Source organism: Tursiops truncatus, chromosome X, assembly GCF_011762595.2.
Source record: "Tursiops truncatus isolate mTurTru1 chromosome X, mTurTru1.mat.Y, whole genome shotgun sequence".
Classification (NCBI taxonomy): Eukaryota; Metazoa; Chordata; class Mammalia; order Artiodactyla; family Delphinidae; genus Tursiops; species Tursiops truncatus.
In genome coordinates this window covers 109,579,046-109,595,208 of record NC_047055.1, presented here as the reverse complement: position 1 = coordinate 109,595,208, position 16,163 = coordinate 109,579,046, and the positions used below count along the sequence as shown (strand labels likewise).

The 16,163-nt window shown below is 47.3% G+C and overlaps 1 protein-coding gene across 1 annotated transcript; it reads left to right on the top strand.

The window, feature by feature from the left end:
• Window positions 1-465: 465 nt before the first annotated feature.
• LOC117310234 (melanoma-associated antigen B4-like) lies at window positions 466-1,572 on the top strand. Its single transcript, XM_033849338.1, has one exon. It carries the CDS (start codon window positions 466-468, stop codon window positions 1,570-1,572), a length of 1,107 nt encoding a protein of 368 aa, XP_033705229.1.
• The last annotated feature ends 14,591 nt before the right edge of the window (window positions 1,573-16,163 follow it).

The window sequence follows — 16,163 nt, the reverse complement described above, 5'->3', positions numbered from 1 at the left end:
CCCAGGACCCTTCGGTGGTGGGCTGAACGCTCCCTCCTTTCCTCCTCCTGGGTGTCGTGGAAGATGGTGGTGTCAACTTCAGAGCAGCAGAGGGGAGGGGTTGGGGGTGGGGGTCTTGGCAACAACTGTCATCCTGACTCTGAATGGGAACCGTGGGGACCTACCTCCCCTGCCAGCCCCCACTGTCACCCCCGTACCGCCCAGGCAGGGCTGGCTGGCTGTGCCCCAAGGCTCACTCTACCGTCCTCCACAGGGGTCTCAGGGGACAGGCTGAGCACGAGAACAGGAGCCCTGTGGGTCCTCGGGCAGTGCCCTCCAGGACCCTGCAGAGGCGGCCTTGGTTAAAGCCAGGGAGGAATCTCCCCGCTGAAGGTGCTCACAGCATCTCCTTGTCCCTCCCCCAGGTGCCCTCGTTGCCTGCCTTCCTGCCCACGCTCCCGCCTGCTGGCCCTGACCTGTGTCATCATGCCTCGGGGCCAGAAGAGCAAGCGCCGTGCCCGCGAGAAACGCCACCAGGCCCGGGGGGAGACTCAGAGTCTCAAGGGTGCCCAGGCCACTGAGGAGGCAGCGGAAGAGATACAAGAGTCTCCCCCCTCCCCCGCTTCTGTTTCTTGGGGTACTCCCCCAAGCTCCCCTGTTGCTGGCACTCACCAGGAGCCTCAGGGAGCCCCAGCCACGAGCTCTCGTGATGCAGAGGTTTCATGCCCAGGATCTGAAGCAGGTGCCCAGAGCCAAGATGAGAGAAGTGCAGGTACCTCCCCGGCAGCACCTTCCATTCGCAGCAGTCGCAGAGATCCTCTGACCAGGAAGTCCAGAATATTCGTGCGGTTCCTGCTAGAGAAGTACAAGACGAAGGAGCCCATCCTGCAGGCAGCACTGCTGAAGACTCTCAGCAGGAAGTACAGGAATCACTTCCCTGAGATCCTCAGGAGAGCCTCTGCGATCATAGAGGTGGTCTTTGGCCTCGAGCTGAAAGAAGTCGACCCCAGCAATCACTCCTACGCCCTCATCAGCAAGATGGCCCTCCCCAGCGAGGGAAGTCCGAGTGATGAGTCGGGGCTGCCCAAGTCCGGTCTCCTGATGGTTCTCCTGGGCATGATCTTCACGAAGGGCAACCGTGCCACCGAGGAGGAGTTCTGGGAATTCCTCAATGCGTTGGGTTTCTATGCTGGGAGGAGGCACTTGATCTTTGGGGAGCCCACGAGGTTCATCCGCAAAGATTTCTTGCAGCAGAAGTACCTGGCCTACTGCCAGGTGCCCGGCAGCGATCCTCCGCGCTATGAGTTCCTGTGGGGCCCGAGAGCCCACCATGAAACCAGCAAGATGAAAGTGCTGGAGTTTGTGGCCAAGATCATTGGTACCATCCCCAGTGCCTTACCAGGTCTCTATGAGGCGGCTCTGAAAGATGAGGAAGAGAGAGCAAGATTGAGAGTCGCGGCCAGGGCTGCAGCTGCTGCTGCGGGCAGAGGCCCTTTCATAGCCAAGATCCACAGCTGCCCCAGATGTAGGGGGGGAGGCCGTGGACACTTTGCTTACTTTGTTTTGGCAGGGAGCAGTCAGGCTCCTAAATAGTGCAGAGTAGTAGGGGTGGAGGGAACAAAGTATAGATCTTATTTATCTTCCTGTTTTAAACTAGTAACTTCTATATATTATTGATTGATTTAGGTTTTTTCAAATGTTTTTTTCTTCTAATAGTGTGTTTTCTTAAGAATAGGAATTCGTGAATGACATTCCTTGCATATTTATTGCTGTTTAAAGAGTTCTAAAGTTACAGTTTTGGTATATGTAAAAGAAATTCACGAACCATCTATATTTTCTGTATGATCCAGAAGTAGAAAACATGGCACTGCAATAGAGATTTTCATGGAAATGTGAAAGGCGACTACAGAAAATATTTAGGAACAAAAAATGGAGAAAACAGAGTAAAAGCCATTTAACTCGTGGTTTGCCTTACTTCGTTTAAACTTTCTTTTGGTAGAAATAAAAGATACTTTGATTTAGCTCATTTGTGAGTATTTGTTTCTTTTGCCCTAGTGCACTGCATATTCTCTGCTACCTACTGGATTAAAAATAAACTCTGATGGGAGGGTGGTACTTTGGGGTTCATAATAATCATATCATAACTGCCATTCATCAAAAACCCAATATTGCTTAATGAGTATGCCACTGCTTTACATGTAGTACATAACATTCCAACATTCACGCAGGATAGGATTTAGCAGACTCCCTTCACAGGTGAATAACTTGCAGGTGTCTCAAGTTCACAAGACTGATTAAGTGACCTTGCTGGGTCTAGTCCCCTAGTCTGGAATAGTCTAGAGCCTACACTCTTCCACTCCTCCCAGCCTAAGCCAGACCTTACGTCTTTTAATTCATTTTTCTTCTCACCACTCCAAAATGTATCTCATGGGATAAAAGGGGCCCTGTTCCCAAAGCACTGTTTTGGAATACAGTAACAATAACGCTGAATAAGTGAATGGTATGAATAAAAAGAAAAATTTTTGGTGACAATGGGGTCTTCTACATATGCAATGTCAGATACCCCAAAAAGATCAGCATCTCCTCATTTACTCTTCAAGTTTCTCAGGGACATAAAAGCCTTGGTTTAAGAGCTGTGTCCTCAGGTCAGTGGAGGGAGGAGTCCCAGCCTCTGATAGTTACTCAAGGTGAGGACCTTAGAACAGAAGGGGGCCCCACAAAGTCTACCCTGCTTTCTCCCTTGTGTGGCCATGCGCAGAGCTGCCTGTCTGAAGGTACCCCTTCTTTTCCTCCGGGGCAAGGGTGGAGAGGTTCTCAGGGAGGTGAGTTCCTTGGTCTTGTGGCAGCATCTCCAATTCTGCCCAAGTAGGAGATCCTAACAGGCCTTAATTTGCTTCAGGGTCAGGACACTGGGTGCCGATGAGTGGACTCCCCATAACAAAGGGGACCATACAGAGGCCCCCGACAGGAGTAGCCAGGGAATAGGTCTCTTATCTCCCCTTCTGGTGTCTCAGGAAGGTGAAAGCCTTGGCCTGAGGCTGGCAGACAGACAGTAGGGAGGGTGGAGTCCCATATGCTACCTGAAGTCAAGGTAAGAGAACAGAGTTAGGACTGAGGGTCCACTGACTCCAGAAGAGTGGGGCCTTGTAAAGTCCTGCTCCTCAGAAGACCCCAACAGCTTTGGACAGATCTGGTTCATCCTGACTTCCAATTCAGAATTCCCAAGAAGGTAATGCCTTTGTGCTGAGGAGCACAGCTTCAGGGGAGTGGAGGCTGGAGTCCTGGGTCTGGTCAGGCATCACGATGAGGACCCTGAATGAGGAGCAAGAGGACCACTCACTCCAGAACAGAGGAGAATGCAGAGTCCCGCCCCTGAGGTCAGCCCCAGGAGGCCCAGGACAAAGCTTTCTGGCTGACCTGCCCCCTCTTTCCACTGGGGGTGGTCTCGGGGAGGCGAGGGCCTTGGTCTATGGGGAACAGCCTCACTCAGTAGAGACTGGAAATCTAGTGACTCTAAATGAGGATAAAGGGACTCCACCTAGAGCAGAGCCCTGCCACTGGATACCTCCCCTTGGCAAATCCAGGAATGTTGGCATGATGCGCCCCACGCCTTTCCTTTTAGAGCGTCTCAGGTAGATGAGGCACTTGGTCCCAGAGGCCAGCCTCAGGGGAGCACAGGGAGGAATTCCAGGTCATGCCAAGAGTCGAGCAGAGGACCATGAGGACTGAGGGAACCACCCAAGTCATAAAAGCGGGGACGCCACAGAATCCCTCCCTTACTGTCGGCCAGGAGTGACCACAGGCAGTCATGCCCACGTGAGGCAACCCTCACATCCTCCTAGGTGGTCTCGGGGAAGTAAAGGCTGTAGTATGAGAGCACAGGCCTCTCTAGGTCACGGGAAGAGCCAGCGTAAGGACTCCGAGTGAGGACCAAGGGGAACACAACCGAAAAGAGACAGGAACAAACGCATAGCCCCACCACCCTTTCGGCCCGGGGAAGCCCCAGGCAGGGGTAGTTCCATGTGTCACCCACTTGCCTCCGGCTCGGGAGGACTCAGGTCGGTAGAGGGGAGAGTCCCAGATCCTGACAGAGTGAGGACTATTGAGGTCACAAACCCCAGAAGAGCAGAGCCCAGGGAATCTTGCCCTCTTTGTTAGTCCTCAGAAGCCCCTCAGAAATAGCTGTGGCTGCACGTGGCCTACTCTGACTTCTGCTTCTGGGGACTCAGGGTGGTGAGGACTTTGCTCCGAGGCTGGTGACTCAGCACAGGGGAAATTTCCAGGTTGTGCTAGGAGTTGGGGTGAGGACCTAAGGCTGGAGTGGAGCATGAAAACCATAACAATGGGGGCAGCACATCATCTCTCCCCTGCTGTCAGTCCTGGGAGACGCCTGGAGAGATGTCAGGCCGAGCAGAGGCAACCCTTAACTCCTCCCAGGGTGACAGAGAAGTGGGGACGGTAATAGGTGAAGAGAGGGAGAAATGTAGGTCTTCCCAGGAGTCAAACTGAGGAAGAGCCTGAGTGAGGACCGGCGCGGCCAAGCATAACAAGGCCTGGATCTGCCGGCCCCGGTTTCCTGCCTTCAGAGACCACAGGTAGACGTGGGACATCAGGCTACCCTCACTTTCTTCTGTTGGCTCTCAGACAGCGGTGGGCCTTTCTATGAGCACATGTCCTCAGGTAAAGAGACAGGAGCCACAGGCCTTCCAGGAGTCAAACTGAGAACCCTGAGTGACGACTAAGGGGAACATGCCCCACCCGCTGAGCTGTGGGGACGACAAAGAGTCTAGCCTTGCCCCTGCTTTCAGCACTTGAAGGCTCAGGACAGGGCAGTCGGGCCGAGGCTCCTTTACATCAGGTCTAAGGGAGGTGAGACCCTTAGCCTGAAGGTAAAGCCATCAGAGGGCAGAAGGGTGGGTCCCAGGCCCTACGTGAAGCCAGCTGAGAGCACTGAATAGGGACTGAGGACCCAGTGATCCCAGGATAGAAAGGACTCCACAGAGCTGTCAGCACGGTGCTCCCCCTGTCAGGCCGGTGAGCTGGGCCACCACTCACTTCCTCCTCATGGGTCCCCGGGACCACTGAGGTGTCAACGGCAGAGCAACGGAGGGGAGGAAGCCCAGGCCCTGGCTGCCGTCCACCTAAAGATCCTGAAGATGAACTGAGCAGACTCCCCGCCCTAGGACACGGAAGGTCCCACTGGCAGCCCCTTCTGTCACCCCAGTGACACTCAGGTAGGCTGGCAGCCTGTAGCCCAAGGCTCACTGTACCGTCCTCCACAGGGGTCTCAGGGGACAGGCTGAGCAGGAGAACAGAAGCCCTGTGGGTCCTCGGGCAGTGCCCTCAAGGACCCTGCAGAGGCGGCCTTGGTTAAAGCCAGGGAGGAATCTCCCCGCTGAAGGTGCTCACAGCATCTCCTTGTCCCTCCCCCAGGTGCCCTCGTTGCCTGCCTTCCTGCCCACACTCCCGCCTGCTGGCCCTGACCTGTGTCATCATGCCTCGGGGCCGGAAGAGCAAGCGCCGTGCCCGCGAGAAACACCACCAGGCCCGGGGGCAGACTCAGAGTCTCAAGGGTGCCCAGGCCACTGAGGCGGCGGCGGCGGCGGCAGAAGAGATGGAAGAGTCGCCCTCCTGCCCCGCTTCTGTTTCTCGGGGTACCGCCCCCGAGCTCCCCTGCTGCTGGCACTCGCCAGGAGCCTCCGGGAGCTCCAGCCACGAGCTCTCGTGATGCAGGGGTTTCATGCCCAGGATCTGAAGAGGGTGCCCAGAGCCAAGGTGAGGAGAGCAGGCCTGCCCCATCCTGGACGGTTCGCCTTTCCCTCCCCTACCTGGACACTGGTGGTTGCAGCATGCCCAGAGATCCTCCCTCTCGTGGTCAAGGACCACTGCTAGGTTTCCAGCCATACCAGGACCAAGCAAGACAAAACCGCCAGCACAGGTTGACGCAGGCGCACCAAGACCTATAAGGTGACTCAAGGTAACCCAGGGTTCATTACGCCTCACTTGTAATAACTTAGCATCGCGGCTTTTGCTTCCCCGCCCCACCCCATGGGTTCTGCTTGGGTGCTTATGGGTAAGTGCCTGCATACTAGCAGGAAAGTTATATAGCCTAAAGCTGTCGATCGATTTGTCAGTCAAATAACACAGGACACAGGGAGGGACCACCACTCTACAAAACACAGCCCTACCCCATCGCGGGGCTGCTTCTGGTTTCCAGACAGCCCGCTCTCCTGCTTTCTCGGGAGCGTACCTTTGCTCTGCTTAACTGAACTCTTGCTGCTTAAAACTGCTCTACGCCTCTCGACTGAACTCTTCCTCTTTGGGAGGGCAAGAGCCCAGGAAATCGCCATTCTGCCGGTGACAGTATGGATCGCATACTCATTACTTTTATCAGGTACAAGTTAAAGTTTTGATATTTCATAAAACAAATTTAGAAACCTTCCATTCCTTTTTGTGACCTAGAACAAGAAAACACAGCAATGGAAGAGGGATTTCCACGGAACTGTGAATAGACTCGGCAGTAAAATCATGTGGGTCAAGTAAAAAAAGGAAAGAAAAAGCGTACATGGTGGTACATTTTTGGTTTCTTTTATTCTTTTAGTGCTTCTTTTTGTAAACCTGAAAGATGTTTTCTTAGATTATTCAAGATTGTGAGAGAAATTAAGCAATAATAAAGTAGACATCCTTATCGTTGCCACTCTTATTCCCAACCATTAATTGAGCAGCTACTCTTTGGAAGGCTCTGTGGCACAACTGGGGATGGGAAGAAAAAGAAGACTGAGCCACTGTCCATAGACCTTCGGAGCCTAGGAGCTGCTGCCACGTCAAGATGGTGAGACACACTCTGAGACCTAAATAAATGGCAAGTTACAACAAGGGGTGAGAAAGAGAGGAGGTTCCAGACGAGAGCAGTCAAGTGTAAATGCTCTGAAGCAAGGAAGTCTGGAGCTTTGGGACACTGCAGTTCCCTTCAGGAGGTGATTTTAAGTTAGGCGGGATGGTGGGCTAAATGAGGCCGAGTGAATTGTGGTGGGGGAGGGTGGGACCCTTAGATGGTGGGCCTCAGAGTTGACAGACTCAAGACTGGAATGGAAGCTTACCCTGAATTTTTACTTTGCGACTGTGGGTAAAACAGAGAGAATCTCCACCCGGGGCAGGAATAAAATGGCTTCCGTGTTCCTGTCCCAGTGCAGGTGAACACAGTGCACAAACTAGGTGTTTTAATCCCATCGCCTCCAGGGAGTTTCTGAGAAACAAGGATGATACTTCCTTGAAGTGAGATGTCAAGAAGCCACTGTGATAGCACTCTTTGCACTGGGGTCAAAGGGCCAGAGGCCACTCCCTTAAAGGGATGTTCTACTACTTACCTTAAGTGTAATCTGGGGAACTCCAAAGGAAGGCTACAATTTTTGGTGGTGGTGAAATTATAATGAAACTAGGGGTGGTTTGGATGAAAAGGCACCTGGGAGGGAAGCTGCTGGTCCTTGACGCAAATTCTAGAACCTCTGAGTAGCATCCAGCTGGGAGAGGTCCCTCTACACTCAAATGACATATTTACAAATGGGGAAATTTTACATAGTTTTACTGTCTAAGCAGTTTTGTTCGTTCCAAAGGTGCTGCGTATCGTATTTTCTGACATCTCATGAGATTAAAGAAAAAAATCCCCAAGAGTTGGTATTATGGTCTGGGGTCATAGTTATCGTAGTAATAAATGCCATTCTTGAAAGACCATTGTTGCAAGTGCTTTACAAACATCACGTATATTACAACAGCTCTACAAGGTAGGGCTTATCAGACTCATTTTGCAGATGATGAACTTGCAATTTTCTCAAGTTCACAAGACTTGTGACAGAGCTGGGAATAGACCCTTGGTCTGAATTCGTCTAGAGGCCACACTGTTCCACTCTTCCCGGCCTGAGGCAGACCTAGTATCCTTTAATTCACTTGTCTCCTCACTACTTCAAACTGTATTTCAGGCAATTTAAAAAATAAAAAGCAAGCAAGCAAGCAAAAAACCCTGTAGCCAAAGGACTATAAACAGTCCTGATGAAGGAAGGTTAATACAAGAATAAACCGTAATTTGGGGATTGTCTGTGGGCTTCATTTATCTAGAGTCCTCCTGCTCCTCGCGCCAGGGTTCCTTGAAAGCTCACTGCCCTGGTCCCAGCACGTGTGTTCAGCTCCAGCACTTTCCCACGTTAGAGCTCCTTTCTCCTGAGACTTCCCCAGTGTGCCCTCAAGTCCAACTCTGGAATCTGTTAATGGTGTGTTGAGACTGGCCTCTGAATAAATACACCAATGAGTGAGCTTACCTAGGAGGTCAATATCCAAAGCCTCCCTCATAAGTTGGAGATGAGGACCTGAATAGACATTTCTACAAAGAGGGTATACCAGTGGCCAAACAGTACATGAAAAGATGCTCAATATCATTAGTCACTAGGGAAACGTATACAAAAAAGACAGAGTGGGATACCATTTCACTAGGTTGCTTATAAAAATGGAAAGTAACAAGTGTTTGCGAGGATATGAAGAAATTGGATCCCTCATACATTGCTGGTAAGAATGTCAAATGGTTCAGCCTCTTTGGAAAACAGTTTGGTAGCTCCTCAAATTTAAACCAAGAATTACCGTATGACCCAGCAATTCCATTCCTAGGTATATAACCAAAATAACTTAAAAACTGTATTCAAACAAATCTCTGTACCCAAATATTCAAAGAAGCATTATTCATAAAAGACAAAAAATGCAAACAACGCAAAATTTCCATCAGTGAATGAACGGACAAACAAAATGTGGTATATTCTTATAATGGAATATTATTCAGTCATAAAAAGGAATGAAGTACAGATAACTGAGAGACCAGGGATGAACCTTGCAGACATTATGATAAATGATAAACGAAAGGAGTCAGAAACAAAAGGTCACATATTATATGACACCATTTACATGAATTGTCCAGGATAAGCAAATTCACAGAGACAGAAAGCAGATTGATGGTTGCCCGGGGCTAGGGAGAGGTATGAATGAGAAGTAACTATTTGAAGGGTAAGAGGTTTTGTAAGCAGAGATAAGGGATTGGGAAGATGGCGGAGGAGTGAGACGCGGAGATCACCTTCCTCCCCACAGATACACCAGAAATACATCTACATGTGGAACAACTCCTACAGAACACCTACTGAACGCTGGCAGAAGACCTCAGACCTCCCAAAAGGCAAGAAACTCCCCACTTACCTGGGTAGGGCGGAAGAATGAAGAATAAACAGAGACAAAAGAATAGGGATGGGACCTGCACCAGTGGGAGGGAGCTGTGGAGGAGGAAAGGTCTCCACACACTAGAAGCCCCTTCGCGGGCAGAGACTGCGGGAGGCGGAGGGGGAAAGCTTCGGAGCCGCGGAGGAGAGCACAGCAACAGGGGTGCGGAGGGCAAAGCGGAGAGATTCCCGCACAGAGGATCGGTGCTGACCGGCACTCACCAGCCCGAGAAGCTTGTCTGCTCCCCCGCCGGGGCGGGCGGGGCTGCGAGCTGAGGCTCCGGCTTCGGAGGTCGGATCCCAGGGAGAGGACTGGGGTTGGCGGAGTGAACACAGCCTGCAAGGGGTTAGTGCACCACGGCTAGCCGGGAGGGAGTCTGGGGAAAAGTCTGGACCTGCCGAAGAGGCAAGAGACTTTTTCTTCCCTCTTTGTTTCCTGGTGCGCGAGGAGAGGGGATTAAGAGCGCTGCTTAAAGGAGCTCCAGAGACGGGCGCGAGCCGCGGCTAAAAGCTCGGACCCCAGAGACGGGCATGAGACGCTAAGGCTGCTGCTGCCGCCACCAAGAAGCCTGTGTGCGAGCACAGGTCCTATCCACACCCCCCTTCCGGGGAGACTGTGCAGCCCGCCACTGCCACGGTCCCGGGATCCAGGGACAACTCCCCCAGGAGAACGCACGGCACGCCTCAGACTGGTGCAACGTCACAGCGGCCTCTGCCGCCGCAGGCTCGCCCCGCACCCCGTGCCCCTCCCTCTGCCCGGCCTGAGTGAGCCAGAGCCCCCGAATCACCGGCTCCTTTAACCCCGTCCTGTCTGAGCGAAGAACAGACGCCCTCCTGCGACCTACACGCAGAGGCGGGGCCAAGTCCAAAGCTGAACCCCAGGCGCTGTGCAAACAAAGAAGAGAAAGGGAAATTTTTCCCAACAGCCTCAGGAGCAGCGGATTAAATCTCCACAATCAACGTGATGTACCCTGCGTATCTGGAATACCTGAATAGACAACAAATCATCCCAAATTGAGGAGGGGGACTTTGGAAGCAACGATATATATATATTTTTTTCCCTTTTTCTCTTTTTTGTGAGTGTGTGTGTGTATGCTTCTCTGTGTGATTCTGTCTATATAGTTTTGCTTTTACCATGAGACGTAGGGTTCTGTTTTTTTTATTACTTAAAAAATATTCTTTTCTTCATAATTATTTTTTATTTTAATAAGTTTATTTTATATTACTTTATTTTATCTTCTTCTTTCTCTCTTTCTTTCTTTTCTCCCTTTTATTCTGAGCCGTGTGGAGGACAGGCTCTTGGTGCTCCAGCCAGGCGTCAGGGCTGTGCCTCTGAGGAGGGAGAGCCAAGTTCAGGACACTGGGCCGCAAGAGACCTCCCAGCTCCACGTAATATCAAACGGCGAAAATCTCCCAGAAATCTCCATCTCAATGCCAAGACCGGGCTCCACTCGACGGCCAGCAAGCTACAGTGCTGGACACCCCATGCCAAACAACTAGCAAGACAGGAACACAACCCCGCCCATTAGCACAGAGGCTGCCGAAAATCATAATAAGGCCACAGACACCCCAAAACACACCACCAGACGTGGACCTGCCCACCAGAAAGACAAGATCCAGCCTCATCCACCAGAACACAGGCACTAGTCCCCTCCACCAGGAAGCCTACAGAACCCACTGAACCAACCTTAGCCACTGGGGACAGACACCAAAAACAACGGGAACTACGAACCTGCAGCCTGCGAAGAGGAGACCCCAAACACAGTAAGATAAGCAAAATGAGAAGACAGAGAAACACACAGCAGATGAAGGAGCAAGGCAAAAACCCACCAGACCTAACAAGTGAAGAGGAAATAGGCAGTCTACCTGAAACAGAATTCAGAATAATGATAGTAAAGATGATCCAAAATCTTGGAAATGGAATGGAGAAAATACAAGAAATGTTTAACAAGGACCTAGTGGACCTAAAGAGCAAACAAACAATGATGAACAACACAATAAAGGAAATTAAAAATTCTCTAGAAGGGATCAATAGCAGAATAACTGAGGCAGAAGAACGGATAAATGACCTGGAAGATAAAATAGTGGAAATAACTACTGCAGAGCAGAATAAAGAAAAAAGAATGAAAAGAATTGAGGACAGCCTCAGAGACTTCTGAGACAACATTAAACCCACCAACATTCGAATTATAGGGGTCCCAGAAGAAGAGAAAAAGAAAGGGACTGAGTAAATATTGGAAGAGATTACAGTTGAAAACTTCCCTAATATGGGAAAGCAAATAGTTAATCAAGTCCAGGAAGCACAGAGAGTCCCATACAGGATAAATCCAAGGAGAAACATGCCAAGACACATATTAATTAAACTATCAAAAATTAAATACAAAGAACAAATATTAAAAGCAGCAAGGAAAAAACAACAAGTAACACATAAGGGAATCCCTATAAGGTTAAGAGCTGATCTTTCAGCAGAAACTCTGCAAGCCACGAGGGAGTGGCAGGACATATTTAAAGTGATGAAGGAGAAAAACCTACAACCAAGATTACTCTACCCACCAAGGATCTTATTCAGATTTGACGGAGAAATTAATAGCTTGACAGACAAGCAGAAGCTAAGAGAATTCAGCACCACCAAACTAGCTTTACAACAAATGCTACAGGAACTCCTCTAGGCAGGACACACAAGAGAAGAAAACGACCTACAATAATAAACTCAAAACAATTAAGAAAATGGTAATAGGAACGTACATATCGATAATTACCTTAAATGTAAATGGATTAAATGCTTGAACCAAAAGACACAGACTGGCTGAATGGATACAAAAAAAAAGACCCGTATATATGCTGTCTACAAGAGACCCACTTCAGCCCTAGGGACACATACAGACTGAAAGTGAGGGGACGGAAAAAGATATTTCATGCAAATGGAAATCAAAAGAAAGCTGGAGTAGCAATTCACATACAAGACAAAATAGACTTTAAAACAAAGACTATTACAAGAGATAAAGAAGGACACTACATAATGATCAAGCGATCGATCCAAGAAGAACATATAACAATTGTAAATATTTATGCATCCAACATAGGAGCACCTCAATACATAAGGCAAATACTAACAGCCATAAAAGGGGAAATCGACAGTAACACAATCATAGCAGGAGACTTTAACACCTCACTTTCACCAATGGACAGATCATCCAAAATGAAAATAAATAAGGAAACACAAGCTTTAAATGATACATTAAACACGATGGACTTAATTGATATTTATAGGACATTCCATCCAAAAGCAACAGAATACACATTCTTCTCAAGTGCTCATGGAACATTCTCCAGGATAGATCATATCTTGGGTACAAATCAAGCCTTGGTAAATTTAAGAAAATTGAAATCGTGTCAAGTATCTTTCCCGACCACAACGCTATGAGATTAGGCATCAATTACAGGAAAAAACTACGTAAGGAATACAAACACATGGAGGCTAAACAACACAATACTTAATAACCAAGAGCTCACTGGAGAAAGCAAAGAGGAAATAAAAATTACCTAGACACAAATGACAATGAAACACGACGACCCAAAACCTATGAGATGCAGCAAAAGCAGTTCTAAGAGGGAAGTTTGCAGCAATAAAATCCTACCTCAAGAAACAAGAGAAATCTCAAATAAACAACCTAATCTTACACCTAAAGCAATTAGAGAAAGAAAACAAAAAAAGCCCAAAGTTAGCAGAAGGAAAGAAATCATAAAGATCAGATCAGAAGTAAATCAAAAAGAAATGAAAGAAATGATAGCAAATATCAATAAAATTAAAAGCAGGCTCTTTGAGAAGGTAAACAAAATTGATAAACCATTAGCCAGACTTACCAAGAAAAAATGTGAGAAGACTCAAACCAATAAAATTAGAAATGAAAAAGGGTAACAACTGACACTGCAGAAATACAAAGGATCGTAAGAGATTACTACAAGTAACTCTATGCCAATAAAATGGACAACCTGGAAGAAATGGACAAATTCTTAGAAACGCACAACCTTGCGAGACTGAACCAGGAAGAAATGGAAAATATGCACAGACCTATCACAAACACTGAAACAGGAACTGTGATTAAAAATCTTCCAACAGGGGCTTCCCTGCTGGCGCAGTGGTTGGTAGTCCTCCTGCCAATGCAGTGGATGTGGGTTCATGCCCTGGTCCGGGAAGATCCCACATGCCGCGGAGCAGCTGGGCTCGGGAGCCACGGCTGCTGAACCTGCAAGTCCGGAGCCTGGGCTCCGCAATGGGAGAGGCCACAACAGTGAGAGGCCCGCGTATTGCAAAAAAAAAAAAAAAAAAAAATCTTCCAAGAAACAAAAGCAAAGGGCCAGATGGTTTCACAGGCGAATTCTATCAAACATTTCGAGAAGAGCTAACACCTATCCTTCTCAAACTCTTCAAAAATACAGCAGAGGGAGGAACACTCCCAAACTCATTCTACGAGGCCACCATCACTCTGATACCAAAACCAGACAAAGATGTCACAAAGAAAGAAAACTGCAGGCCAATATCACCGATGAACACAGATGCAAAACTCCTCAAAAAAATACTAGCAAACAGAGTCCAGCAGCACATTAAAAGGATCATACACCATGATACAGTGGGGTTTACCCCAGGAATGCAAGGACTCTTCAATATACGCAAATCAATCAACGTGACACACCGTATTAACAAATGGAAGGAGAAAAACCATATGATCATCTCAATAGATGCAGAGAAAGCTTTCGACAAAATTCAACACCCATTTATGATAAAAAAAAAAAAAAAGTCCATAAAGTAGGCATAGAGGGAACTTTCCTCAACAAAATGAAGGCGATATATGGCAAACCCACAGCCAACATCGTCCTCAATGGTGAAAAACTGAAACCATTTCCACTAAGATCAGGAACAAGACAACGTTGCCCACTCGCACCACTACTATTCAACATAGTTTTCGAAGTTTTAGCCACAGCAATCAGAGAAGAAAAAGAAATAAAAGGAATCCAAATTGGAAAAGAAGAAGTAAAGCTGTCACTGTTTGCAGATGACATGATACTCTACATAGGGAATCTTAAAGATGCTACCAGAGAACTACTAGAGCTAATCAATGAATTTGGTAAAGCAGCAGGATACAAAATTAATGCACAGAAATCTCTTGCATTCCTATACTCTAATGATGAAAAATCTGAAAGTGAAGTTAAGAAAACACTCCCATTCACCACTGCAACAAAAAGAATGAAATATCTAGAAATAAACCTACCTAAGGAGACAAAAGACCTGTAGGTAGAAAATTATAAGACACTGATGAAAGAAATTAAAGATGATACAAATAGATGGAGAGATATACCATGTTCTAGGACCGGAAGAATCAACATTGTGAAAATGACTCGACTCCCCAAAGCAATCTACAGATGCAATACAATCCCTATCAAACTACCACTGGCATTTTTCACAGAACTAGAACAAAAAATTTCACAATTTGTATGGAAACACAAAAGACCCTGAAGAGCCAAAGTAATCTTGAGAAAGAAAAACGGAGCTGGAGGAATCAGGCTCCCTGACATTAGCCTATACAACAAAGCTACAGTGATCAAGATAGTATGGTACTGGCACAGAAACACAAATATTGATCAATGAAACAGGATAGAAAGTCCAGAGATAAACCCACGCACATATGGTCACCTTATCTTTGATAAAGGAGGCAAGAATATACAGTGGAGAAAAGACAGCCTCTTCAGTAAGTGGTGCTGGGAAAACTGGACAGCTACATGTAAAAGAATGAAATCAGAACACTCCCTAACACCATACACAAAAATAAACTCAAAACGGATTAAACACCTAAATGTAAGGCCACACACCATCAAACACTTACAGGAAAACATAGGCAGAACACTCTATGACATAAATCACAGCAAGACCCTTTTTGACCCACCTCCTAGAGAAATGGACATAAAAACAAAAATAAACAAATGGGACCTAATGAAACTTAAAAGCTTTTGCACAGCAAAGGAAACCATAAACAAGACCAAAAGACAGCCCTCAGAATGGGAGAAAATATTTGCAAATGAAGGCACTGACAAAGGATTAATCTCCAAAACATACAAGCAACTAATGCAGCTCAAAATGAAAAAAACAAACAACCCAATCCAAACATGGGCAGAAGACATAAACAGACATGGCTCCAAAGAAGACATATAGATTGCCAACAGACACATGAAAGAACGCTCAACATCATTAATCATTAGAGAAATGCAAATCAAAACTACAATGCAATATCATCTCACACTGGTCAGAATGGCCATCATCAAAAAGTCTACAAACAGTAAATGCTGGAGAGGGTGTGGAGGAAAAGGGAACCCTCTTGCGCTGTTGGTGGGAATGTAAATTGATACAGCCACTATGGAGAACAGTATGGACGTTCCTTAAATATCTAAAAATAGAACTACCATACGACCCAGCAATCCTACTACTGGGCATATACCCTGAGAAAACCATAATTCAAAGAGTCATGTACCAAAAGGTTCATTGCAGCTCTATTTACAATAGCCCAGAGATGGAAACAACCTAAGTGCCCATCATCGGATGAATGGATAAAGAAGACGTGGCACATATATACAATGGAATATTACTCAGCCATAAAAAGAAAGGAAATTGAGTTATTTGTAGTAAGGTGGATGGACCTAGAGTCTGTCATATAGAGTGAAGTAAGTCAGAAAGAGAAAGACAAATACCGTATGCTAACACATATATATGGAATCTAAAAAAAAATAAATAAAGAAAGAAAAAAATGGTCAGAAGAACCTAGGGGCAAGATAGGAATAAAGATGCACACCTACTAGAGAATAGACTTGAGGATACAGGGAGAGGCAAGGGTAAGCTGGGACAAAGTGAGAGAGTGGCATGGACATATATACACTACCAAA